At 45.6% G+C, this 23,727-nt stretch overlaps 1 protein-coding gene across 9 annotated transcripts in view; it reads right to left on the reverse strand.

Annotated features, from left to right (window-relative positions):
• LOC147463659 (uncharacterized) overlaps positions 1-23,727 on the reverse strand; it is a 122,581-nt gene that overhangs the window by 47,383 nt on the left and 51,471 nt on the right. For 8 of the 9 annotated variants that reach the window (XM_086490060.1, XM_086490046.1, XM_086490067.1 and 5 more), the window contains 3 exons: positions 5,850-5,957; positions 5,469-5,666; positions 5,259-5,330 (listed from right to left, as the gene is read on the reverse strand). In XM_086490060.1, the coding sequence (XP_086346186.1) occupies positions 5,259-5,330; positions 5,469-5,666; positions 5,850-5,957 (378 nt within the window). The remainder of the gene's footprint in view (positions 1-5,258; positions 5,331-5,468; positions 5,667-5,849; positions 5,958-23,727) is intronic. The other variant, XM_086490041.1, reaches the window with a different exon arrangement.

The raw sequence follows: 23,727 nt of genomic DNA on the forward strand, positions 1-23,727 counted from the left end.
GTTTTATACCAATTGCTCAAGAAGGGACATAAATTTGTTTGGAAAGAAGAATACTTGAAAGCTGTTCGTAAACTAAAGAAGATGTTACAAGAGGCTCCTACATTAAGTAAAGCAGACTACAAAAGCGGAAAGCCAATTATTGTGACGGTTGACACGAGTCCTACAGGTATTGGGTGGGCTATTGGACATGATGACGAGCAGGGGAAAAGGTATGCTATCAGATTTGGTGCCAAAGTCTTTAAGTGCTCGGCAGAGAGCATATCTGCAGGTAAAAAGGGAACTTTGGGGTGTAGCAACAGTCCTAAGGTGCGACAAGGAGTACTTTATTGGTGCTTCTGTAATAGTGGAGACATATTGTTTACTATTACTTGGGATGATCACAAGTTGTTCTACACCAGATATAGCTATGCTACACTGGATAGCATATATTAAGTCATTAAATCCCGAGTTTCATCATATTACAGGTAAGGATAATCTGGTAGTTGATATGCTGTCCAAGGCCAGATTTGAAGACGAAGAGACTATGATTTCGGAAGTTGAAGATGTGGGATTGAGGTTCTTTACCACTTCACAATTGCATGTAGAATGTAAAAGCATGGTTTTTGCACTACAGTCTTTTACAGAGGACAAATATGAAGGTGAATGGCTGTTGATTGGAAAATATTTGAGTGCACTGAGGAAGCAGGAGGACTAGATTGAACAAGAGTTTAAGCGAATCCGTAAGAGAGATTATGGATATTTCTTACAGGATGGGTTTTTATGGAAGCATCCAAAGAAGCGGAGAGAAACCCCTCAGTGAGTCGTTTGTGATAAGGTAACACTACTCCACATACTTAAAGAATTCCATGAGTCGCTATGGGCAGGACACAGGGGAATTTGGGTTACTTTTGCTAAAATCAAAGATCGATATTGGTGGAAGGGTATGTATAAAGATGTGGTGCACTTTGTTGAAACTTGTATTGTATGTCAAATGAACTCAAATGTAAAGCATCGTGATGGATTGCGTTCAACGTATCCATTGTGCATGCATTTCAAATGGGTAGTCGATTTGATTACAATGCCCACAAGGTTATGGCAAATGAGGTACATCGTGCTTGCCAGGGAAGATTTGACAAACCAGGTTGAAGGGAGGGCTTTGCGAACCATGGTATGCAGGTTTTGCTTAAAGATGTAATATGTAGATATGGTTATGTTGGAAGAATTATTGCAGATAGAGGAGAGCTGGATGCTTGCGAAGACAGAGAATTTTTTGCTCTTATGGGTGTTAACACTCACTACTGCATACAATCCAAAAGGGAATGGAAAAAGTGAAAGAGGACACAATTACAGGTTTCATGCCATCAGAGCTTATGTATGGACAGAGAAGCCTATTATGCCTCTAGAAGAGGCACTGACTACAAGGAGTATATTGCCTTGGGATATAAAAATGAGCAAAGAAGATTTGCTTGCTTTAAGGATTCGACAGCTAGAGAGGAGAAACGAAGATGTTGAAGCTGCGAAGAAGAAATTGAGGACTGCTCGTTTGAAAACCATGTGCTATTCAAGAAGGGGATTGGGTTCTTGTTTATGATAGCAGTTTGGACAATCAGTATACAGCTATGCGCAAGATGGTTAAGTGGTGGTTTGGCCAGTATGTGGTTAAACATGCTTTTCCTAATGCTACCTACAGGTTATGTGAAATGGATGGTACGGAGTCGAAGATCCCAATTGCAGGTAAGTGTATCAAGCTATATAAAAGGAGGAATGAAGAGCTTCAAATTGAAAATGTGGACGAAGATAAGGATTTAGATGATGAAGATGTGACTTTTGAAGAAGATGTTGTCTTAGATAACCTCTAAAGATTGGCACATACCGGAGGATCTACGGGTTTAGAGGGGGTGGATGTTGTGTCGCTTTGAGAGCACGAGATGAAAAACAAAGTTTTGCTTGTATTTTTAAACTTTGACAAAACTATGATCTACGTTAGAACTGCTTATGGCATCAGATTGACGGAAATGTATGCGTTATGTGGTTTTTTTTCAAACCAGAAGTGCTTCAAAATAGAGTGTGGGTTTTTTGCTCAGGAATGTAGAGCTTGACGCGTTGAGAAAGCTGGTCTAGACAGCTCATCAAATAGAGCTATGAAGTGAAAGATATGGATTCTCGAAGCAAGAGTGCATTGTAGATTTGAGACGGACAGGGCAGCTGGGGACAAGTGGTCACAGCCAGTTTGAAGTGATGGGGGTGTAGAGCTCTATTATGGAGCATGTCGGTCTTTTTGGATCGTCGATCGGAGTCTTGGAGGCCAAGATACAAAGATTTGAAGTTTCAGCAGGGGTTGATTCTGAGCCAGTTTGCCTGCATTGAGAAATGCGCCATCTGAAGGTTTTTGGGCCTTGACAGAGTTTTGGAGTGTGGTATGCAGTATATGGAGTCAACAACAAGTGACGGCTCTCCATTTTGAGTCTCGGGTGCCAAGTTATGGCTCATCAAAATTTGGGGCAGTCGCACGAGGAATGGTTGCAAATGATTTTCTCGTGTTTTGGCGGCCTCGATTGGCAGACCTGGTGAAGTTGGAAAGCGGCCAAGAGATGATGGGTTGAGGTGGGGAAGGAGAGCTTCCACCCGGTCATTGCGGCTCGATGGTCCGATCATGGGGCATCGAACTGCAGGCAATGGAAGTAGGAGGAAGAAAAGAATTCTTTTTGGTGCTTTTCATGAGGTTTTTTGAAGGCCATGCGGGCTCATGAGCTTGGAGCACCAGGAGCTACCACGTGGTGTTACATAATCCCATAAGTAGTGGCAGGAGCATTAGACATGGGATATTTATGAAAAAAGAGAGCATTAGGTGGAGTATCACTAAGGTGAGCGAGCTAGTGGACATGGCGTGTGCCTGGTGGCGCTGCGAAGGCGGGCCGTCCCCAGTTTTGGTGGTGCGACGGTGACACTAGATGGGGCCGACAGTGGACGACTACTGGATGGCAACATGCAGCCGGTTGATGACATGGCACATCCGTTGGCAGTTGATCCCGCGGCCCTTACGAGCGCCAAGTCTTTTGAAGAGGAAGCAAGAGCCCCGCTAGCGCTAGTGCTAGGGGGCCGTCCCGCGGTGCTGTGTGTGTGTGTGTGTGTGTGTGTGTGTGTGTGAGAGAGAGAGAGAGAGAGAGAGAGAGAGAGAGAGAGAGAGAGCCTGCCAAGGGGCACCTCACATGCGGGGAAGAGGAAAGAGAAGTCGACAAGCATCTAAGTGGCAGGTTCATATGTAAAACTACTAAAAAGAGAAGGACAAGTGTCTGGTTGGGCACGACTTACTAAAAATAGCCAAAGTGGCTCTATAAACACCAATTTTTGGTTGTTTTTGGGGGTTATTGTTGAGTTTTTTTTAGTTTTGTTCTTCGGAGCAATTTGTGAGTATCAAGGAGGGTTTGAAGGAGCATCAAGAGCATGGAAAGACTCGACGGTGGTTCAATTTTCAGGAGCTTTCTGATCCGAGGATTGCAATTCAAAGGGCATACCAAAGCGGGAGTATGCAGAAATCTAAAGTTGTATCACCTATCAATTGACAACATCTTTTGTGACTCGATTCTATGCTTCTTACTGCCTTAACAGTTAATAGCGCTCTTATTTGTAGTCTTTTCTCTTAAACTCTCTCTACTCACCAGTAATATGTTTATGAAACCTTAATTAAGTCTATCTGCACTCATTTGTCCTAGTTTGAGCGTCTGCTAAGCTCTTGTCTACAGCCAAAGGCCCGGTGCTTTCCCGGTCGACCCTCGAGAACCACGGTCTCCAACAACGTGAACCGAAAAGGAAACTGGCACCATGGCAAAGCAAAAAGATGAAGCTCCAACCAGGTTCCCCCAGACAATCAATAAGGTGAAGAGTGAATGTAGGCTCACTATAACCCACAAATGGTCAAAAGTCAGCATCTGAAGCCTGAGATTAAACAAAGAGCAAAAGAACTCTTTTAGTGTTTTTTGAGAAGACACATTTATTTGAAAGATGTCGATTCGAACATGTGTCAGTATAGGATACCACTGAAGCGAGCTGCAAGGCCACTACAAATGTAGCGATAGAATGAATCCAAGTGTGCAAAAAAGGTCACAGAAGGAATCAACCTTCCGAAGGCAAGTTTTCAGCTGAAGTAGACGGCCGTGATTGGCTTCCCAATTGTCCTAAGAAGAACTAGGAAACTCACGGTATGTGTGGACTATAGAAAAGCTTAATCCTCAAACCATTAAGGATCCATTCCCATTGCCATTTAGAGACATGATGATTGATGAAATGGGTAACCATGGATGGTAGAGAGAACACAACATTCAACAATGAATAGGGAGCCTCCATGTATATAATAATGCCATTTGGGTTATGCAATGCCCCTGCAGGATGGAGTTATTTGCTGAATTTGTACAAAAATTTCTTACAACACTAGAATAGCATGCATAAATTGTTTGTTGAGAATTTTTGCAAAGAGCTGAAGATCAAAGTAGAGAGCACTTTTCAGAAAACTGGCATACTGATCATATCCTTTGTCAATGCATATGCTTGGCCCTTAGCACTGTTACATGTGCAAGCATCTACAAATAGGGGTCTGCTCCAAACTACATCAAAGTATATTAGACTTATAACACACAAGCTAAGAACTAAAAACCTTTTGTATATGTACCCCTCAGGCTCTTGATACCCACCTTTTACAGCTCTAGTAGTGGTTCCATTTAGTTAGTTTCTTTCTTTTTTTCCAGATCTTGCATCAGATTCACCATGATGTAACTCTTTGGTCTCACGGGTCATTTTGGCCTTCAAAAGACATTCATTTCATTTCTGCCTTAACTTCACAAAACCTATCCGTGTTCAGAAGAAGAGTCACATGGAGCAAAGACAGTCTTATGTAATCTACTACACACAAATTTTGTCCTATGTAATCATTTTCTATGCAAAAAATTTCAAAGGGATACCATTCCTTTCATAGGACTGAAACGTCCTCCTTGTACTGACACCTTGTTGAAGTTCAATGCATGAAGATTGGCTCTTCTAGATAATTAGGCTAAAATAAGAAATTGCTAATACCAAGGCCAAAGGACCTCAAAGTGCTTTTGAATTAGCATGAAGCATTGTCAACAATTCTGTGACTTGACTTAGTTTCCAATTTTATTCAATGTAGCATTGTCAATAACAATTCTGGCAACATCTTCCAGATCTGTTATATCTAATGACATATTTGAAAAACAAACCAAGCAAGCCACTAGATTATAATGCCATCCAATATTGTTAAAGCTCACCTTTAGGCATGAATAAACCAACTTTCCATCTGTATCAACAGGCATCAAATGCAACCCACATCGTGACAATCTCTGGAATGAAGCAAACAGATAACTTAGCATTGCTATTATGTTACCATAAGAGATGAGCTAGTATGAACCCATTCTTCTGTAGCTTGAAAGTGAATTAAAAGTTATTAGTGTTTATCCTTACCAAGAGAGCTTTTGTACCTTGAGCAAAATGATTGGGTCCAAGTCTTGGCCGATGATATGTTTGCACTCACAAAATGGTGTGTCTAGGAGCTTGCAACACCGATTTCCAACTTCAATTTTAATCATGCTGCCATGGCTTTCCAGCACAAAAAGTGCCTTGATCTCTGAGCTAGGGATCAAAATCCATGAATGATAAGGATAGTATTTGACTCGGCTCTGGTCATGAAGACAAACAAATTTGAAGATGGATCTCATTGTAGCCAAAGGAATTTCCAAAGACAGCACATTATCATGTGATATTAATCACACAAAGGGTTTAATATGTGATTCTACTTTTAATTGGTCAAAATGTTGCTTGTGAGGGCTCATTTCAGTAGAAAGGTGTAATAAAATGCTCACTTGTATTATAGAATGCGGTCTTGCTTTTAGAGTTTGAAATTTCAAAGTTCGAGTCAGCTTGTCATATTCTACATCAGTAATGCCATCTTTCTTCCAACACTCTTCCTCCTGAAACAAGTTCTCATTAGAGTTCCTTCGTCAAATTTTTCTTTTCCTCAATGTTTGAGCAACTTAATTACCAATGCTGTTTCTAACTAGTAATATAAAAACTATGCATGGGGCAATAGAGATTTGAGGCTTGTGTACTACAGGTGTGACCTTCTTTGTATTACAAAATAGGAATGCTGACGCCTTTGGTTGCTATAGGGCTTGTAAGGGGGTCAGAATGGAGCATAATTTTGATAGGGCAAAACCCCCGGGCTTCTTGTATTCTATCTTATTGAACATCATAGTCACCACTCTATCTGCCCTTGAAATTTGAAGCCCATTTTGGGCTCTAAAAAACACTTTCAATTTTCCTCGACGGCATCACAACAAGATTGTGAAGTAAAGGTGAAAGCATCAAACGGAGCCTTATGAAAAGCCCCAAGGAGTGAGGTGTTCATACAAACAGACACACAGAAAAACACACACACACGCATTTCGTTTTTTGGTGAATCACTTTTGAATTACTAGGGGGAAACCTCAAAATGAGGAAAACCCAGAGTATATCATTTACAAGATATGCCCAAGTTCATAGTGATCAAAGGCATAGCCAAAACACATCTGAGAAAGGGCATGCAATGATGGGTCAAGACTCAATCTCTTGTAGAGACAGACAATCGTAACAAGACTGATACAAAGATTGTCTAAAAAAGGAAAACGTCCGTTTCGACAACTCACCAAAAACTGCTCGATTCTCGACTACCGAACAGTTCACATGGACCAATACCGGAGCCAATTAAAAAAAACACTAGACTGTCTGAGAACGGGAGCAAGAATGCCAAACAGCCAAAAACGTTTCCCAAAAGATGCACAAGGAAACGAGCTTGAAGGAAATCTGCTATTTGACCCATCAAATTGCAAGAGGCAGTACATTTCCATAATAGATGAGGAACCTTTTCAATAGACACACCACAAACATAACAAATGAGCATGCCACATGGCACCTTGCCAGAAAAGACCCAACTAGAAGAACTCTAAGCACGTAGCGTGCAATGTGCAGCAGAAGTGGATTTAACGTGATAACTCACGATGAGTGCTCAATGCGTACTGAGAGATGTGCAATAGACTAGAGAGAGAAGAGAGAGATACTATGAGTGAAGGTTCTGTGAGTGATAGAGAGAGAAAGAAGACCAGCACACCATAGCAAAAAAGTGTTGCTAAAAGAAAGAACAAGTTCATAGCAAAGATTGCGAGAGCCATGATGAAAAAGAGAAACATGCCATTGACTGACATCCACCACTTTACATATAGAAGGAAAGAGAGGGAGAGAGAAAACAACACCATAATGGCCCTTAAGACTTTTTGATACTTCAATATAGTGTCACATATAGCCAAGCAAGTGGTTGAACTCATTTGTTTTAATGCGAATCTTGGGAGATGCTTCGATTTTGAATGGAAGAGGAAAAGTGAATGGCATGTGGGGGGGAGAGAGAGAGAGAGAGAGAGAGAGAGAGAGAGAGAGAGAGAGAGAGAGAAATGAAATGAAATGAAATGTTATATTAACGTCTTCAAAAGGCCAAAGTGACCTATGAGACCAGAAAGTTACAATGCGGTGTATCTGATACAAAGTCAGATTGACAAAATTGTCAAAATAAATTCAACTAGGATAACAAAATATAAATATTGTGGAATCCTAAACGAATCTGATAGGTGTGAAAGGTGAAAGGCGTGAAATGTGTGAACTAAGCAGTATAATGTGTAGACAATATGGGAGGGAAGTAGAGATCCATCTTCATAGAGATCCACCCTCATCTGCACTCTGGACGACGAAAAAGTATGGCTCGAATCCTTTGCTGTAGCCTCCTTCGAAACTGTGTAGCTCCTCTTCTCCATCGGGGTCGTCTAGATCTCCCTAGCTCCAATGCTCGGTCTATGAGAATGCCAGTAGTGCGGGTAGACCTCTCCACTGTTGGCTGCTCCTCTGTCTGTTCTTCGGGGTGTACAATATCTAGTGTAAAGAAATCTGTGATCTGTCTCTGGGGTTGTCTCTCATTAGCTCTCCTAAGTAAAGTTTCCCTATGCCTGTGTAACTCAAGTAGATATAGCCCCAGACATCTTTGATCTTCATAACTCATGACCCTAGATAGAGGCCCAAAACCTTCTTTGAATAGACGATGAAAACGGCCTCGTATCTCATAGTACACTGTGCGATGACATATGTAATGTACCTCTGTCTCTCGCTCTAGATGGCATAAGCGGCATATCCTGCTATCTGCTGGTGTCCATCTGAATCTGCTAATCTCAATCTCGAGCTGACGTAAGGACGTGCGTATCTGGCCAATGGCACAACGCAAACCATGAGAAAGATGCGTATCCATATAGCTAGGTCTAATCACAAACCCATCCCCCGTGAGGTGGAGAAGAGATGCTCTATAGAAAGCCATCTTTGTGCCCAACTCCTCTATCAGCTCTATCCATGTCCTCCTCGTGTCCAGCTAGATCAGATCCTAACGAATGAGTCTATTATTCTCTACCCGTGTCAGAGACCTCAAGGGTGCCTGTAGAGAGTATTGAAAAGGAGGCAACCTGTCCATGGTGAAACCATGTGTCTGAAACCATGATGCCATTTGTGCATACCAGCACGATGTATCCCCATTAAGAGCTAATTGTCTGGAGGACTCTAGAGACATCCTGGCATATCTGTCTCTGGTAGTATCCCACAGACTGTGTACAAAGGAGACTGGTCTGGTAAGCGCCTCAATCTCCATAGGGGGGGCAGCTAATTCCGCTCGAATGATATCATGCGGTACGGAAGCCTTGGCTCTAATCAGCCGAGAGATCATAGATACCAGGGGCTTCTCCATACGCCTCCAACCATCCTGGCCTACAGAAGGTCCCCAAACCTGCACCCCATATAACATAGTAGAGGCAACCAAAGTATCAAAGAGCCATAACTTTGTCCTAGGTTCCTGGAACTGAACCTGCGAACACATCCTCTCCATTCCTCCCAAAGCCGCACCAGCTCTAGTTAGTCTAGTCTCTGCTGCTCTTCTCAAAGAAAATCTCGGCCCAGTAAAGACTACCCCCAGGTAAGTGTATGCATCTGTATACTCCACAATCTCCTGACCATATTTGAAAGTAGGTACTGATCTCCTGACCCATTGCGGTGTGGTGTTAAACACCATAACCTTGGTTTTACCTAGGTTTACACACGATCCCTGTTTCACTCCAATAGTAGAGTGAACTAAATCAGATACCCCTTCCGGAGTGCGTACATGTCCCATCACTGATCTGTACAAAGCCATAATCCCCCAAATCACCTCTATGGGCACCCCCATCTCCTGTAGTCTACGCATCAATCGAGCTCTTGGTACCATGTCAAATGCTTTGCGAAAATCCACCAAACTACAATAGATCCGTCTCCCATGTGCTCTGCCCTCCTCAATGATGGCCCTGAGTGTCAGAATATGATCAAGAGTGGAGAAACCCTTCCTGAAGCCGGCCTAACCCTCTGCTCGTACACCCTCGCCCTCTGCCCAATTACTCAAGTGTTGCTCCAGAATAGATGCATACAACCGTGCCAATGTGTGTTCAACCATAATAGTGCATAATAGTGCGGTAGTTCCCAGGCTCTGTAGGGTCACCATCCTTGAAGATGGGCACAATATTAGACAACCTCCAAGTCTCAGGTAATCCCTCACACATGGCCCGATTGAACAACACTGCGAGAACCTCCATCAGCATATCCCTGGCATGTATAAAGTGCTCCGCTACTAGACCATCATGATCATATGCCTTCCCGGTCCTCATCCTGTCGATGGCCCTTTGCACCATCTCAGGTGTAAAGAAAGTGCTCGTAGCTGGGCAAGGCTTGGTGGGGTCTGGAAGGGGTTCCTGTCCAGGAACCGTATATAATGATGTCGCATATTGGCCCCACACATCAGGTGAAGTAATCATTGGGGGAGGGGAGTGCTCATGGAAGAGTCGCCATGCCTCTCCTGAGTCCCTACTCAAGAACATCTTATATAAGTCTCGCTCCATCTGAGCTAGGTAAGCTCGCTTCTTCCGTCGCACAAGGCGTCGGAAAGCAATCCGAGACTGTGTGTAAGTGATGACTCCTAAAAGAAGATCCCTCTGAAGCTAGGCTCTCATCTCTCTACACTCCTCATCATACCAACTATTCTGGGGCATGCTCCCAGAATGTCGTCTCTTGCCCCGGCTAAGTGTGTGGGTATGACACTGATGCAGCCCCATGCAGTGTCTCAGTCAGTAGAGTGGTGCGCTCCTCCACTGAAAGGCCTGTACTATTTGTGCCAGCTGTGCCTTCCAATAGATGGTCCCAAATCTCCTCTGTATAAACGAAATCAGTCTCTGGAGTAAATGTATAGCGGGTGTGTGACCTGCCTCCTGATGTCTGGGTTGTACTATACTGAAATTTAACAGACAGTGTCAAGAGAGCATGATCGACTGCTATGCCCACTGGCTTGGCTCCCACTGTGAAATCTTGAATGCAGGGACAAGCTCGGTTGTGTCATAACATAATCCACTGTACTGGCCCCATGTCTGTGTGGAAAGCATGTGAAACCGGCTGCTCTAGGAAATTGCTGTAAGCCATTAAGTATGGCTAATCCATGTGTAGTCGTCATTTCCGTGAGGTATCTCCCATACTCCGTCTGCTCTCTGTCATCTGAGCATCTGTCAAGTCCCAACTCACCCACGTCCAGCTCTCTAAGCATCTCATCTGAAGTGTCGTGTAAGGTTTTCTGCGAGTTGCCCGTTCGGGCATTGAAGTCCCCTAGGAGAATGATATCACCATCCCTAGAAAACTCCCATATGTCATCATTTAGAATAGAGAAAGGTGACTGCCCTCTGGATGCACTATACACTAATGTATTGGGAGGAAAGTAACAGATGGCAATATATAGGAATCGACCTGTGTCAGCTCTCAATCTCACCCACATATATTTAGCATGATCATCTCTTCGTACAATATGTAGTAATGATTGTAGTTTCTCTCTGAATAGCACTGCTACTCCTCCTGACCCTCTACTCCCATGCTCAGATCTCGCATTTGTCCTGTAAGCTGTCTCCCATCTGTATCCCACCACATGTGGCATCACCTGTCCAGGGGCCTGATGAGTCTCTCAGAAGAATACAATATCCTTGTCTTTGAAACTGTCCTCAAATGCCCCCACGTCCAACCTCATAGACCCATTACAATTCCAGTTAGCCATCTTCAGTGTGGTCCCATAGGTCTCGCACCGTCATGCAGTGCGCCGCTCTAAAATCACCAACGTCCATCTCTGTAGAAGGCTATCTTTCCCTTCTCCCTTGCCGCTATAATCTCTGGCATTACCTCTCTCATATGTGCAAGCTGTGAGAGAGTCAGGTCATCACCGAGGAAAATACCCGTCTTTTTGAGAGTAGGCCTCTTCCTCAAGAATTCCTTCTTCTCTTCCAACGAGGGGAACCGTAGTATGAGAGCTCTCCCCTTTGAAGACTCTCCCGTGCCATCACTTTTCTTACCTACCCTCCATGCCTTTGTGTGCAAAGGCTTCTCCATCCCCATCATGGATGTAAGGCTTGTGACCTCTTTCTCCACATTGTTTATGTCCTTGAGACCGGTCACTCTCACATGCAATGCTCGCATCCGCCTTCTTTGTTTCTTTTCAAGGGTCATGTTGATAAGCGTCGGTGTACAAGGAGTTTCTTGACCTTTTCCTTTCTTAGCGACCTCAATCCATTTTTCGGCCTCGTCCGCCTTTTTCTGTGTCCTTGTTATCATCTCCGCCCATGAAGATGTCTTTGCCACACTCGGTTTCTCTTCCTCCGTGATCATCCTTACCTGGTCCTTGATTTCCTTGATTTCATCTATAACCGAGGGCCGAAATTCGCCTTCCTCTAGTCCACTGCTTACTCTATCAGCAAGCTCCTGTTTAAGGGCTGAGACTTCTTTTTTGAGTGTCCATATCTCGGCGTTTGGATTCTCCTGTTTGAGGGCTGAGACTTCTTCTTTGAGTGTCGGTATTTCTGCGTTAAGGCTCTCTTTCTCCTTCTTCCATTGTGTGCCTTCATTGAAGACCATCTGAAGGAGATTGGCCTTCTCCTTCCACCATCCTTCCATCTCTGTTTTCCACTCCTTCATTTCTCTCTCCATCTGCGCCATCCGCTTGTTCGTGAGCATGAAGGTTGCGTTTGCTCGCGATTTGCAAACAGGTGAGACATTGACGGCTTCCGTGTCATGTGCAGAGGAGATTGCTTCCATGCTTTGTTGTTCAAGAGATGTATCGGGCTCACTTACCATTCCGCACACTGAACTGTCCACTCAATCCTATGCGTATGAGAGATTTTTGACCGGAGATTCAATAGTCCGCAGCCCGAAGCGGGAAGAAGCACAACCCCAGCCCACTGTGGCCATCAACCATAAAGCAAGAGCAAGAAGCAATGACCAAAACTGTCCAACAAATAACACAGTCCCTTAGGTGGGACTTTTCCGTTGCCTAAACGCAGCCCCCTCTGTGGGACTGTCTCACGGCCTGCGCACGCAAAGAAGCAACCTGCACATGGAGACCCCTGCCAACTTGTTTGCGAGCTTCCTCCCCTGTGCAGTCATCAGTCCCGCCAGCCAAGCCTACTCGCGCGCGCGCGCGAGAGAGAGAGAGAGAGAGAGAGAGAGAGAGAGAGAGAGAGAGAGAGAGAGAGAGAGAGAGAGAGAGAGAGAGAGAGAGAGAGAGACCCTTACTTGATTAACGTTGCAAGCCGGTAAAGCTGGTGGGCACTGCAGAGGGTGACGGCGATGGGAAGTCTCTAGCGCTGTGTTGATAAAGAGAGAGAGAGAGAGAGAGAGAGAGAGAGAGAGAGAGGGTGCGCCAGTGACCTGCTCCCTTTTCGTTTCTGCAGCCCTGTACGTTCAACAACCCCAGCCTGCCTTAAAACCTGTGCGCTGTGGTACTGAGGCTGAAAACTTGCGCACTGTGTTGCTGAGGCCGAAATTTGCACACTGTGGTGCTGAGGCTGAAACCTGCGCGCTGTGGTGCTGAGGCTGAAGCCTGCTCGCGAGAGAAAGAGGACGACACGCTGTGGTATTGAGGGAGAAACTTGCGCGCTGTGGTGCTGCGCGTTACTGCTCACCCTACGCGCGCTGCTGCAGAGAGAGAGAGAGAGAGAAATGAAATGAAATGAAATGTTATATCAACGTCTTCAAAAGGCCAAAGTGACCTATGAGACCAGAAAGTTACAATGCGGTGTATCTGATACAAAGTCAGATTAACAAAATAAATTAAACTAGGATAACAAAATATAAATACTGCGGGATCCTAAACTAAGCAGTACAATGTGAAGACAATATCAGAGGGGAGTAGAGATCCATTTTCATCTGCACTCTGGACGACGAAAAAGTATGGCTTGAATCCTTTGCCATAGCCTCCTTCGAAATTGTGTAGCTCCTCTCCTCCCTCGGGGTCGTCTAGATCTCCCTAGCTCCAATGCTCGGTCTATGAGAATGCCAGTAGTGCGGGTAGACCTCTCCACCGTCGCTGGTTGCTCCTCTGTCTGTTCTTCTGGGTGTACAGTATCTAGTGTAAAGAAATCTGTGATCTGTCTCTGGGGATGTCTCTCTTCACCTCTCCTCAGTAAGGTTTCTCTATGCTTGTGTAACTCAAGTAGATAAAGCCCAAGACATCTTTGATCCTCATAACTCATGACCCTAGATAGAGGCCCAAAACCTTCTCTGAATAGACAGTGAAAACGACCTCGTATCTCATAGTACACTGTGCAATGACATATGTAATGTACTTCTATCTCTGGCTCTAGATGGCATAAGCGGCATATTTTGTTATCTGCTGGTGTCCCTCTGAATCTACCAGTCTCAATCTTGAGCTGATGTGAGGACGTGCGTATCTGGCCAATGGCACAACGCAAACCATGTAAAAGATGCGTGTCCATATAGCTAGGTCGAATTACAAACCCATCCCCTGTGAGGTGGAGAAGATGCTCTCTATAGAAAGCCATCTTTGTGCCCAATTCTTGTAACGGCTCTATCCATGTCCTCCTCGTGTCCAGCTGGATCAAATCCTGACCGATGAGTCTATTAATCTCTACCCGTGTCAGAGAGAGAGAGAGAGAGAGAGAGAGAGAGAGAGAGAGAGAGAGAGAGAGAGAGAGAGAGAGAGAAATGAAATGTTATATTAACGTCTTCAAAAGGCCAAAATGATCTGTGAGACCAATCTGTTACAAAATGGTGAATCTAATACCATGTATGGGTACAAAAGAACTAGAACAAAGATACTACTACTACTAGAATCCATCCTCATCTACACTCTGGATGTCGAGAGAGTATGGCTCGAATCCTCTGCTTTAGTCTCCGTCGATGCTGTGTAGTCCCTCTCCTCAATTGTGGCCGTCTGGATCTCTGTAGCTCTAGTGCTTGGTCGATGAGAGTGCCGGTAGTGGTCGAATGAGTGTGGGCCGAGCTCTGCAGTGATGGCTGCTCCTCTAGCTGTCCCATCTCTAGGGAAAAGAAATCTGTAATTTGTCTCTGAGATTGTCTCTCTCTATCTCTCCCTAAAAGTGTCTCTAAATCTGTGTAGCTCAAGTAGATATAGCCCAAGACATCTCTGATCCTCATAACTCATGACCCTACAGAAAGGATCGAAACCCTCTCTGAATAAGCAGTGGAAATGGCCCCGTATCTCATAGTACACTGTGCAATGACATATGTAATGTAGCTCTGTCTCTGGCTCTAGCTGGCATAAGCAGCATATCCAGCTGTTTGCTGGTATGCCTCTGAAACTACCAGTCTCAATCTCCAGCTGATGTGAGGATGTGCGTATCTGACCAATAGCACACCGCAAACCATGAGACATGTGGTGTAGCTAGGTCAAATCACAAACTCATCTCCTGTGAGGTGGAGAAGATGCTCTCTATAGAAATCCGTCTTCGTGCCCAACTCTTGTGGCGGCTCTATCCATGTCCTCCTAGTATCCAACTGGATCAGGTCCTGACGAATGAGTTTAGTAATCTCCACCCGTGTAAGAGACATCAAGGGTGCCTGAAGAGAGTAATAGAAAGGGGCCAGCCTATCCATGGTGAAGCCATGCGTCTGAAACCATGATGTCATATGTGCATACCAGCATGAAGTGTCCCCCTGAAAAGCTGACCGTCTAGAAGCTCAAGGGCCAGTCTAGCATATCTGTCTCTAGTAGTATCCCACAAGCTGTGCACAAAGGAGACTGGTCTGGTAAGCGCCTCAATCTCCATAGGAGGAGCAGCTAGCTTTGCTCGAATGATAGCATGGGGTACGGAGGCCTTGGCTCTGATCGGTCGAGAGATCATAGATACCAAGGGCCTCTCCATACGTCTCCAACCATCCTGGCCTACAGAAGGTCCCAATATTTGCACCTCATACAACATAGCTGAGTCTACTAAAGTATCAAAGAGACATAACTTTGTCCGAGGTTCCTGGAATTGAACCTGTGAACACATCCTCTCCAAGCCTCCCAAGGCCGCAAAAGATCTAGTGAGTCTAGTCTCTGTTGCTCTCCCCAAAGAAAACCTCGGCCCAGTGAAGACGACGCCAAGGTCAGTGTATGCATCTGTATACTCTACAATCTCCTGACCATATATGAAAGTCGGTGCTGATCTCCTGATCCACTATGGTGTGGTGTTAAACACCATAACCTTGGTTTTACCAAGGTTTACAGACAATCCACTATTCTCCGCAAAATTGTGTAATGCATCCAACTGTCGCTGCATACCCTCTGGTCAGTTAAAGATCAACACAATATCATCAACATATAACAACAATGGGATCCACGTCCTTGCCAGTTGGGCACCTCTATCACCCTCTCTGTCAATGTAATCAGACACCTCATCAACATACATACCAAATAGAGTAGGAGACAATGGGCAACCCTGTTTCACCCCAATGGTGGAGTGAACTAGATTAGATATCCCCTCCGGAGTGCGTACATGTCCCTTCACTAATCTGTATAGAGCCATAATCCCCCAAATCAACACTATGGGCACCCCCATCTCCTGCAGTTTGTGCATCAATCGAGCTCTCGGTACCATGTTAAATGCTTTGAGGAAATCCACAAAGCTACAATAAATCCGTCTCCCATGTGAGCTGCCCTCCTCAATGATGGCTCTGAGTGTCAGAATATGATCAAAAGTGGAGAAACCCCTCTTGAAACCGGCTTGGCCCTTTGCTCCTACACCCTCACCCTCTACCCAATTACTCAATTGCTGCTCAAGAATGGATGCATACAACCGTGCCAATGTGTGCCCAACCATAATAGTGCGGTAATTCCCAGGCTCTATAGAATCACCTGTTCTGAAGATAGGCACACTAGTAGACAACCTCCAAGTCTCAGGTAACCCCTCACACATGGCACGATTGAACAACACTGCAAGAACCTCTACCAACTTATCTCTAGCATGTGTAAAGTGCTCTGCTACTAGACCATCATGATCATATGCCCTGCTAGTCCTCACTTGTCAATGGCTGAGTGGTAAAGAAGGTGCTGATAGGTGGGCATGTCCAGGAACCGTATATTAAACAAAGGCCAAAATGACCTATGAGACCAAACTGATACAATCTTGGTGGATCTAATCCAATGTCTGGGCATAAAAATAAAATGTATGGGTACAAAAATAAAATGAAGTAAAAATGGAGTGAAAGTGAAGTAAAGTGAAAGACTAAAATCATCATCCTCATCATCATCATCCGTGCCCGAGAATGCCCGGCATCGGGCGTTGTCCGAGAAAGTACTGCATCGGTCACTGAAGAGCTTCGTCAATGTCCCCCTCTGTAAATAGTCGTATTGGGCGTCTCCCATGTCGTGCTAGAATAGTCCTGATCCTTTGATGAAGAATCCGTCGATGTCGTGGTCGCCCTCGTAGACGTGGGCGTCTAGCTCTCCCGAGCTCAATGGCTCTGTCAACTAATATACCTCTGATATAAGTGCGCTCTGAAGTCTGCTGTGAGGCATGCTCATCTAGCTGTTGAGTCCTTGCTCTGAAGAAGTTAGTAATCTCCCTCTGTGAATGTCTCCCATTGCCCAATCTCCTCAAGAGACTCTCCTTGTGTCTACGTAGCTCTAGCAAAAACAACCCGAGGCATCTCTCATCCTCATATCTCATGACTCTAGCCAATGGTCCAAAGCCCTCTCTGAATAGACAGTGAAAGCGGCTTCATATCTCATACTATACGGGACAATGACAAATGTGATGTAACTCTGTCTCTTGCTCTATATGACACAATTGGCATATCCTGGCCTCTGCTGGCACTCTCCTAAATCTGCCAGTCTCAATCTCTAGCTGATGTGATGAGATGCGCATCTGACCAATAGCACATTGTATCCCATAGGATAAATGAGTGTCCATATAGGCCGGTCTGATCACATATCCATCCTCTGTTAGTAAGAGAAGATGCTCTCTATAGAAAGCCATCTGTGTAGCCAAATCATGTGTCGGTTGTATCCATGTGCTCCTGGTATCTAGCTGAATCAAATCTTGACGTATGAGTCTAGTGGTCTTTGTCCGTGTGAGAGATAGGGAGGGAGCATCCAAGGAGTACTCGAATGAAGGCAGTCTATCCATGCTAAAGCCATGTGACTGAAACCATGAAGTGATCTGTCCATACCAGCATGCTATGTTCCCTTGTAGCGCTAACTATCGAGATAACTCAAGGGCTAGCCGAGCATATCTGTCTCTGGGGAGGTCTCAAAGAATATGCATGAAGGATACTGATCTACTAAGGGTCTCGACCACAAGAGGGGGGGCAGCTAGCTCCACTCGAATAATTTCATGTGGCATTGAGCCTTAGCCCGAATCATCCGAGAGATCATAGAGACTAGAGGCCTCTCCATACATCTCCATCCATCAGTGCTACTAGATCTGCCATGGTGGTCCACCAAGGGTCCCCAAATCTGAACCCCATAAAGAATAGCTGAAGCCACTAGAGTGTCGAAAAGTCACAGCTTTGTTCGAGGTTCCTGAAACTGAACCTGCGAACGCATCTTCTCCAATCATCCCAAGGCTGCATAAGCTCTCGTCAATCTAGTTTTTGTTGCTCTCCTCAATGAAAAGACCGGTCCACTGAAGACTACCCCAAGATAGGTGTATGCATCTGTATACTCCAGCATCTCCTGGCCATATGTAAAAGTGGGTGCTAACCTCCCGACCCACTATGGTGTGGTGTTAAACACCATAACCTTGGTTTTCCCTAGGTTAACAGACAGTCCACTATCGTGGGCAAATGTGTGCAAAGAATCTAAATGGCTTTGCATCCCCTCCGCGGAGCCAAAAATCAACACAATATCATCAGTATATAACAATAGTGGGATCCATGTCCCTACCAATTGTGCTCCTCTATCACCATCCCTCTCAATGTAGTTAGCAACCTCATCCACATACATGCTAAATAGCGTAGAAGATAGCGCACAGCCCTGGTTCACCCCACTAGTGGAGCGAACCAAATCAGAAATCCCCTTTGGAGTGCGTACATGCCCCACTACTGACTTGTATAGAGCCATGATCCCCCAAATCAACTCTTTGGGTACCCCCATCTCCTGCAGTCTTCACATCAATCAAGCTCTGGGCACTGTATCAAAGGCTTTGCAGAAATCCACATTTTGAGTGTCAGAATATGAGAGAGAGAGAGAGAGAGAGAGAGAGAGAGACAGAGAGAGAGAGAGAGAGAGAGAGAGAGAGAGAGAGAGAGAGAGAGTGTGTGTGTGTGTGAGAGAGAGAGAGAGAGAGAGAGATAAAATGAAATGTTATATTGAACGTCTTCAAAAGGCCAAAATGACCACTGAGACCAAACTGATATAGTCGTTGTGGATCTAATCCAATGTCTGGGTACAAAAATAAAATGAAGTAAGGTGAAAGACTAAACTAAAAGACTAAAATCATCAGACTGAAATCATCATCATCAATGCCCAAGGATGCCCCGCATCGGGCGTTGTCCGAGAAAGTATTACATCAGTCGCTGAAGAGCTTTGTCAATGTCCGCCTCTATAATTAATTGTACTGGGCGTCTTCCATATCCTGCTAGAATAGTCTTGATCCAGCCTCCGTCGATGTTGTGGTCACCCTCCAAGACGTGGGCGTCTAGCTATCCCGAGTTTAGTGGATCTGTCCACTAATATACCTCTGGTATAAGTGGGCTTTGAAGTGAGCTGTGAAGCATGTCCATTTGGCTGCTGAGTCTCTCCTCTAAAGAAGTCAGTGATCGCCCTCTATGAATGTCTCCCATTGCCTGGTCTCCTCAAGAGACTCTCCGTGTGTCTATGCAGCTCTAGCAAAAACAACCCGAGGCATCTTTGATCCTGATATCTCATGACTCTAGCCAACAGTCCAAAGCCCTCTCTGAATAGACAGTGAAAGCTGAATTGTATCTCACAGATACCAAACAATGACTGTGATGTAACTCAGTCTCTGGCTCTATATGACACAATTGGCATATCCTGGCTTTTGCGGGTACTCTCCTAAATTTGCCAGTCTCAATCTCTAGCTGATGCAATGATGTGCGCATCTAACCAATAGCACATCGTATACCATATAATAAATAAGTGTCCATATAGGCCACACTGATCACATATCCATCCTCTGTTAGTTGGAGACTTGCACTCTATAGAAAGCCATCTTCATCCGAGAGATCATAGAGACTAGAGGCCTCTCCATCTTCCTAGCTCGGTCGCTCGATCAATCAGTGTGCCTTTGATGTGAGGAGAGTGTGAGCTCTGTTGTGGTAGCTACTCCTCCGGCTGCCCAGTGTCTGCTCTAAAGAAATCTGTGATCCGTCTCTGAGATTGGCTGGTCTCTCCCTCTTCAGGCTCTCTCTCTCTCTCTCTCTCTCTCTCTCTCTCTCTCTCTCTCTCTCTCTCTCTGTGTGTGTGTGTGTGTGTGTGTGTGTGTGTGTGTGTGTGTGTGTGTGTGTGTGTGTGTGTCTGTGCAACTCAAGCAAAAACAGTCCCCAGACATCTTTGGTGCTCATACCCCATGACTCTAGAGGGTGGTCCAAAGCCCTCTCTGAACAAGCAATGAAAGCGGCCTCGTATCTCATAGTAAATTGGGCAATGGCATGTGTAGTGCAACTCTGTCTCACGCTCCATGTGACATAGGGGACATGTCCTGGCCTCTACTGCTCGAATAATGTCATGTGGTACTGAAGCCTTGGCTCTAATAAGTTGTGAGATCATACGGACCAGAGGCTTCTCCATGTCTTCCCATCCATCACAGACCAGAGGCTTCTCCATGTCTCCCAATCCATCAGTGTGACACGACCTCCCATGACGGTCCAGTGAAGGCCCCATATCTGAACCCCATAGAGCAATGCGGAAGCCACCGGAAAAATCACAGCTTCGTTCGAGGTTCCTAAAATTGAATGTCAACGCATCCGCTCCAATCCACCCAATGCTGCATAGGCTTTGGTCAGTCTAGTCTCTATTACTCTCCTCAATGAAAATGCCAGCCCACTAAAGACCACCCCAAGGTAAGTGTAAGCATCTATGTACTTCACTGTCTCATGGCCGTATGTGAATGCAGGTGCTGATCTCCTTATCCACTATGGGTGGTGTCAAACACCATAACCTTGGTTTTACCAAGGTTGACACACAAACCACTATCATGGCAAACCTGTGCACAGGACCCAAGTGACGCTGCATCCCCTCCGGAGAGTCGGAGATCAACACAATGTCATCAGCATGTAACAATAGTGGAATCCATGCCCCTGCCAGCTGTGCACCTCTATCACCATCTCTCTCAATATAGTCTGAAACCTCGTCCACATACATACCAAATAGAGTAGGAGAGAGCAGGCAGCCCTGCTTCACCCTGATAGTGAAGTGAACCAATGTAGATAACTCCTTTAAAGTGCGTATGTGCCCCCCTACTGACCTGTACAATGCCATAATTTCCCAAATCAGCTCTGTAGGTACTCCCATCTCCTGCAGTCTACGCATCAATATAGCTTTGGGCAATGTGTCAAATGCTTTGCGGAAGTCCACAAAGGTACAGTATATCCGTCTCCCATGTGACCTGCCCTCCTCAATAATGGCTCTTGAGTGTCAGAATCTGGTCAAGAGTAGAAAAACCTCTCCTGAATCCTTCCTGCCGCCCGACTGCGCGTATATCCTCTCTCTTTGCCCATCTGCTCAACTACTGCTCAAGAATGAAAACCACATGGGCAAAAGGGGGCGGCTGAGGAATGGTGCTAACTGCTATTAGATTGATCTTGGGAAAGGTAAACTCATTTTGGCTTTGAATTGGGTTCGAAGACATAGATGCACGAAGTTTGGGACAATCCTTACTGTAGTGATCCTTCGCTTCAAGGCAATGACGGCAGGGAGGGGACCCGTCTGGCAGGGGACATTTGCTTTGGTAATGGCCATACTCCCCACATCTGTAGCACAAAATGGGCCGATTCAATGGGCGAGTCAAAGGGTGAGGTGGTCCTTGCTCCTGGTGCATGGAGTTGGAGGTGGAGGCATAGAAGCTTTGAGGGGATGAGGGAGCATGGGCATGATAAAATCTCTGAGAGGGAAAAGTACTTTGCATACCTTGCATAGGAGGGGCTGTCAATAAAGGTGGCATGTGGTTTGGATGGCCACAGGGAGAAACCATGTTGGATGCAGGGAGAATGGGCATGATAAAAGCTCTGAGAGGGAAAAGTACTTTGCATACCTTGCATAGGAGGGGCTGTCAATAAAGGTGGCATGTGGTTTGGATGGCCACAGGGAGAAACCATGTTGGATGCATGTGCTGGCCCTTGTCGAAGAGTAGCACCAAGACTTTGTTGTATTTGTCGCAATCCCTTGAGGTAGTAGAAAACCTTGTCCTCATGTCCAGACTTGTTACAGAAGTGGCAGTAAGCCTGAAGGGGGGCATTCGTGTGGGGGGTGCCTTGGCGAACGGCATGAGCTACACCAAAACACAGCCTTAGTCTCTTGCTGAGACCTGAGCTCTTCTAGCTCGCGCTTGATCTGTTTCAAAGCCTCGTGATGTGGATGCTTCTCTTCTCTAAGAGAGAAGGACCTCTCCTCTTGAAGAGCTCGCTGGAACTTTAGGGCTTCTAGTTCCCTGTGTAAAGAAGTTAAAGGATTAGAAGGACTTTTCAAAGACATTGAGGTGGTCTCTACCTGAGGGGATTCAGTGAACATCTTTCTAGCTCCTATCCTAGTAGCAGCCGCGACAAACTCCTCTAGAGTGGCATCAGGTCGGAGACTCTCTCGGAGTTTTTTCTGAGAGATTTTGGGAAGAGCCTTCTCCACCCACTTCTTAACTATAAATTCACCTGGTTGCTGAGGAAGCTTAGCGACCAAAGACTTGGTTCTGATCATGAGTTCTACAAAAGTCTCATTGGGTTGGAGCATCAGGTTGGCCAATTAATCCAGAACCTTCTCTTGGAAGTCCCCTGGCCCGAAAGCTTCACAGAACTGTTGTCATAATGTGGCCCAAGTTGTAAAGTGGTTCTCTGCAAACTGACTGTACCATTTGTCGGCTAAGCCATCCAAGGTGGATGGAAAGAGTACTAAGTAGGCATCTTCTCTGTTGAGACCTCGCCGCCCCCTACAGAGGGATACAAACCTTCAAGCATGGTCGTCGGCATCCTCTGTAGAGAGACCTTTGAAAGTCGGGAACTTGATGTTCACTTTAGCGAGAACGCTTGTGAGCTCCTCCATGGTTGTCTGTGCAGGAGCTTGTTGCACTGGAGCTTGCTGTAACACGGGGGATGAGAACTTTATTGATGGGGGTGACAAGGGAGGTGTAGAAATGGTTGAGGGACAGGAGGTAGCTGTAGGGGAAGATAGGGGTAACGGGGCTGGTGGAATTCTACTTGGCACGAAGGATTGACGCTTTCTATGGTAATACTTCAAAGGACTTAATAGTGGGCTTTGTCACTCTTTTGACTGCCTTGTATGTATCATACAGTAACCAAAAGCCCACCCAAGCTTTGGACACGAAGACCTTTAACTTGCTGAAAACTGGTCGAATCGCCACTGGAACAAGGCGAGGGAGAGATTGGACCACTTGGTTGGACATGGACGAGAGAGACTAGACCAAGGCGAGTGACTGGACCACTTGGCTTGACCTGGACCAGAGAGACTAGACCAAGACGAGAGACTAGACCAACAGATCTAGAACTAAGACTAAGTAGACACAGTCTAACTCAATAGAGCAAGACAAGTAGAGAGCTAAAACAAGCAGCTCCTCGACTTGACTCTGCTCTCTACACGGAGTGAGATTTTAGTTGAGGTCCCACCGGGCGTGCCAAAAATGAGAGCACCTGTAGCGAGGAAAAGGTGTCGTGCTCTCTAGAGTGGGTGCTCCTCAGTGCAGTATGCATGAAACCTCACTCCAACAGAAGAAACATCACATTGGAACATGACTCAAACACAGAAGCGGAATATGACTCAAGGCATAATACAACTCAAAACACAACTACAGACTCAACTCAATGGAACTCGACAAGCTCAAAGAACCATACAACTCTGGCTGGCAGCACACACAACTCCAAGCTCAGGACTCAAGGTACAATGGGGGTGTCGAGGCTCTAATATGCAGGAAGAGTGCCAGTGGCGTGCAGGACTCTAGACTCAGGACACAAGGCTAGCCGCTAAACCATACAAAGTGGATGATGATCCCTCCCACGACTGGAACCAACCACTCATAAGTATCTCCTAAGAGCCACCAACAGCTGGCAGATATCCCAATCCAGCTAAGGCTATCTTCTAATTGAGGTGGTGGTGATCTGGCCACAGAGTCCACTGGACCACCATCCGTAATACAT

The sequence above is a fragment of the Adiantum capillus-veneris genome, chromosome 2 (genome assembly GCF_014529385.1).
Source record: "Adiantum capillus-veneris isolate H3 chromosome 2, ASM1452938v2, whole genome shotgun sequence".
Taxonomy (NCBI): domain Eukaryota; kingdom Viridiplantae; phylum Streptophyta; class Polypodiopsida; order Polypodiales; family Pteridaceae; genus Adiantum; species Adiantum capillus-veneris.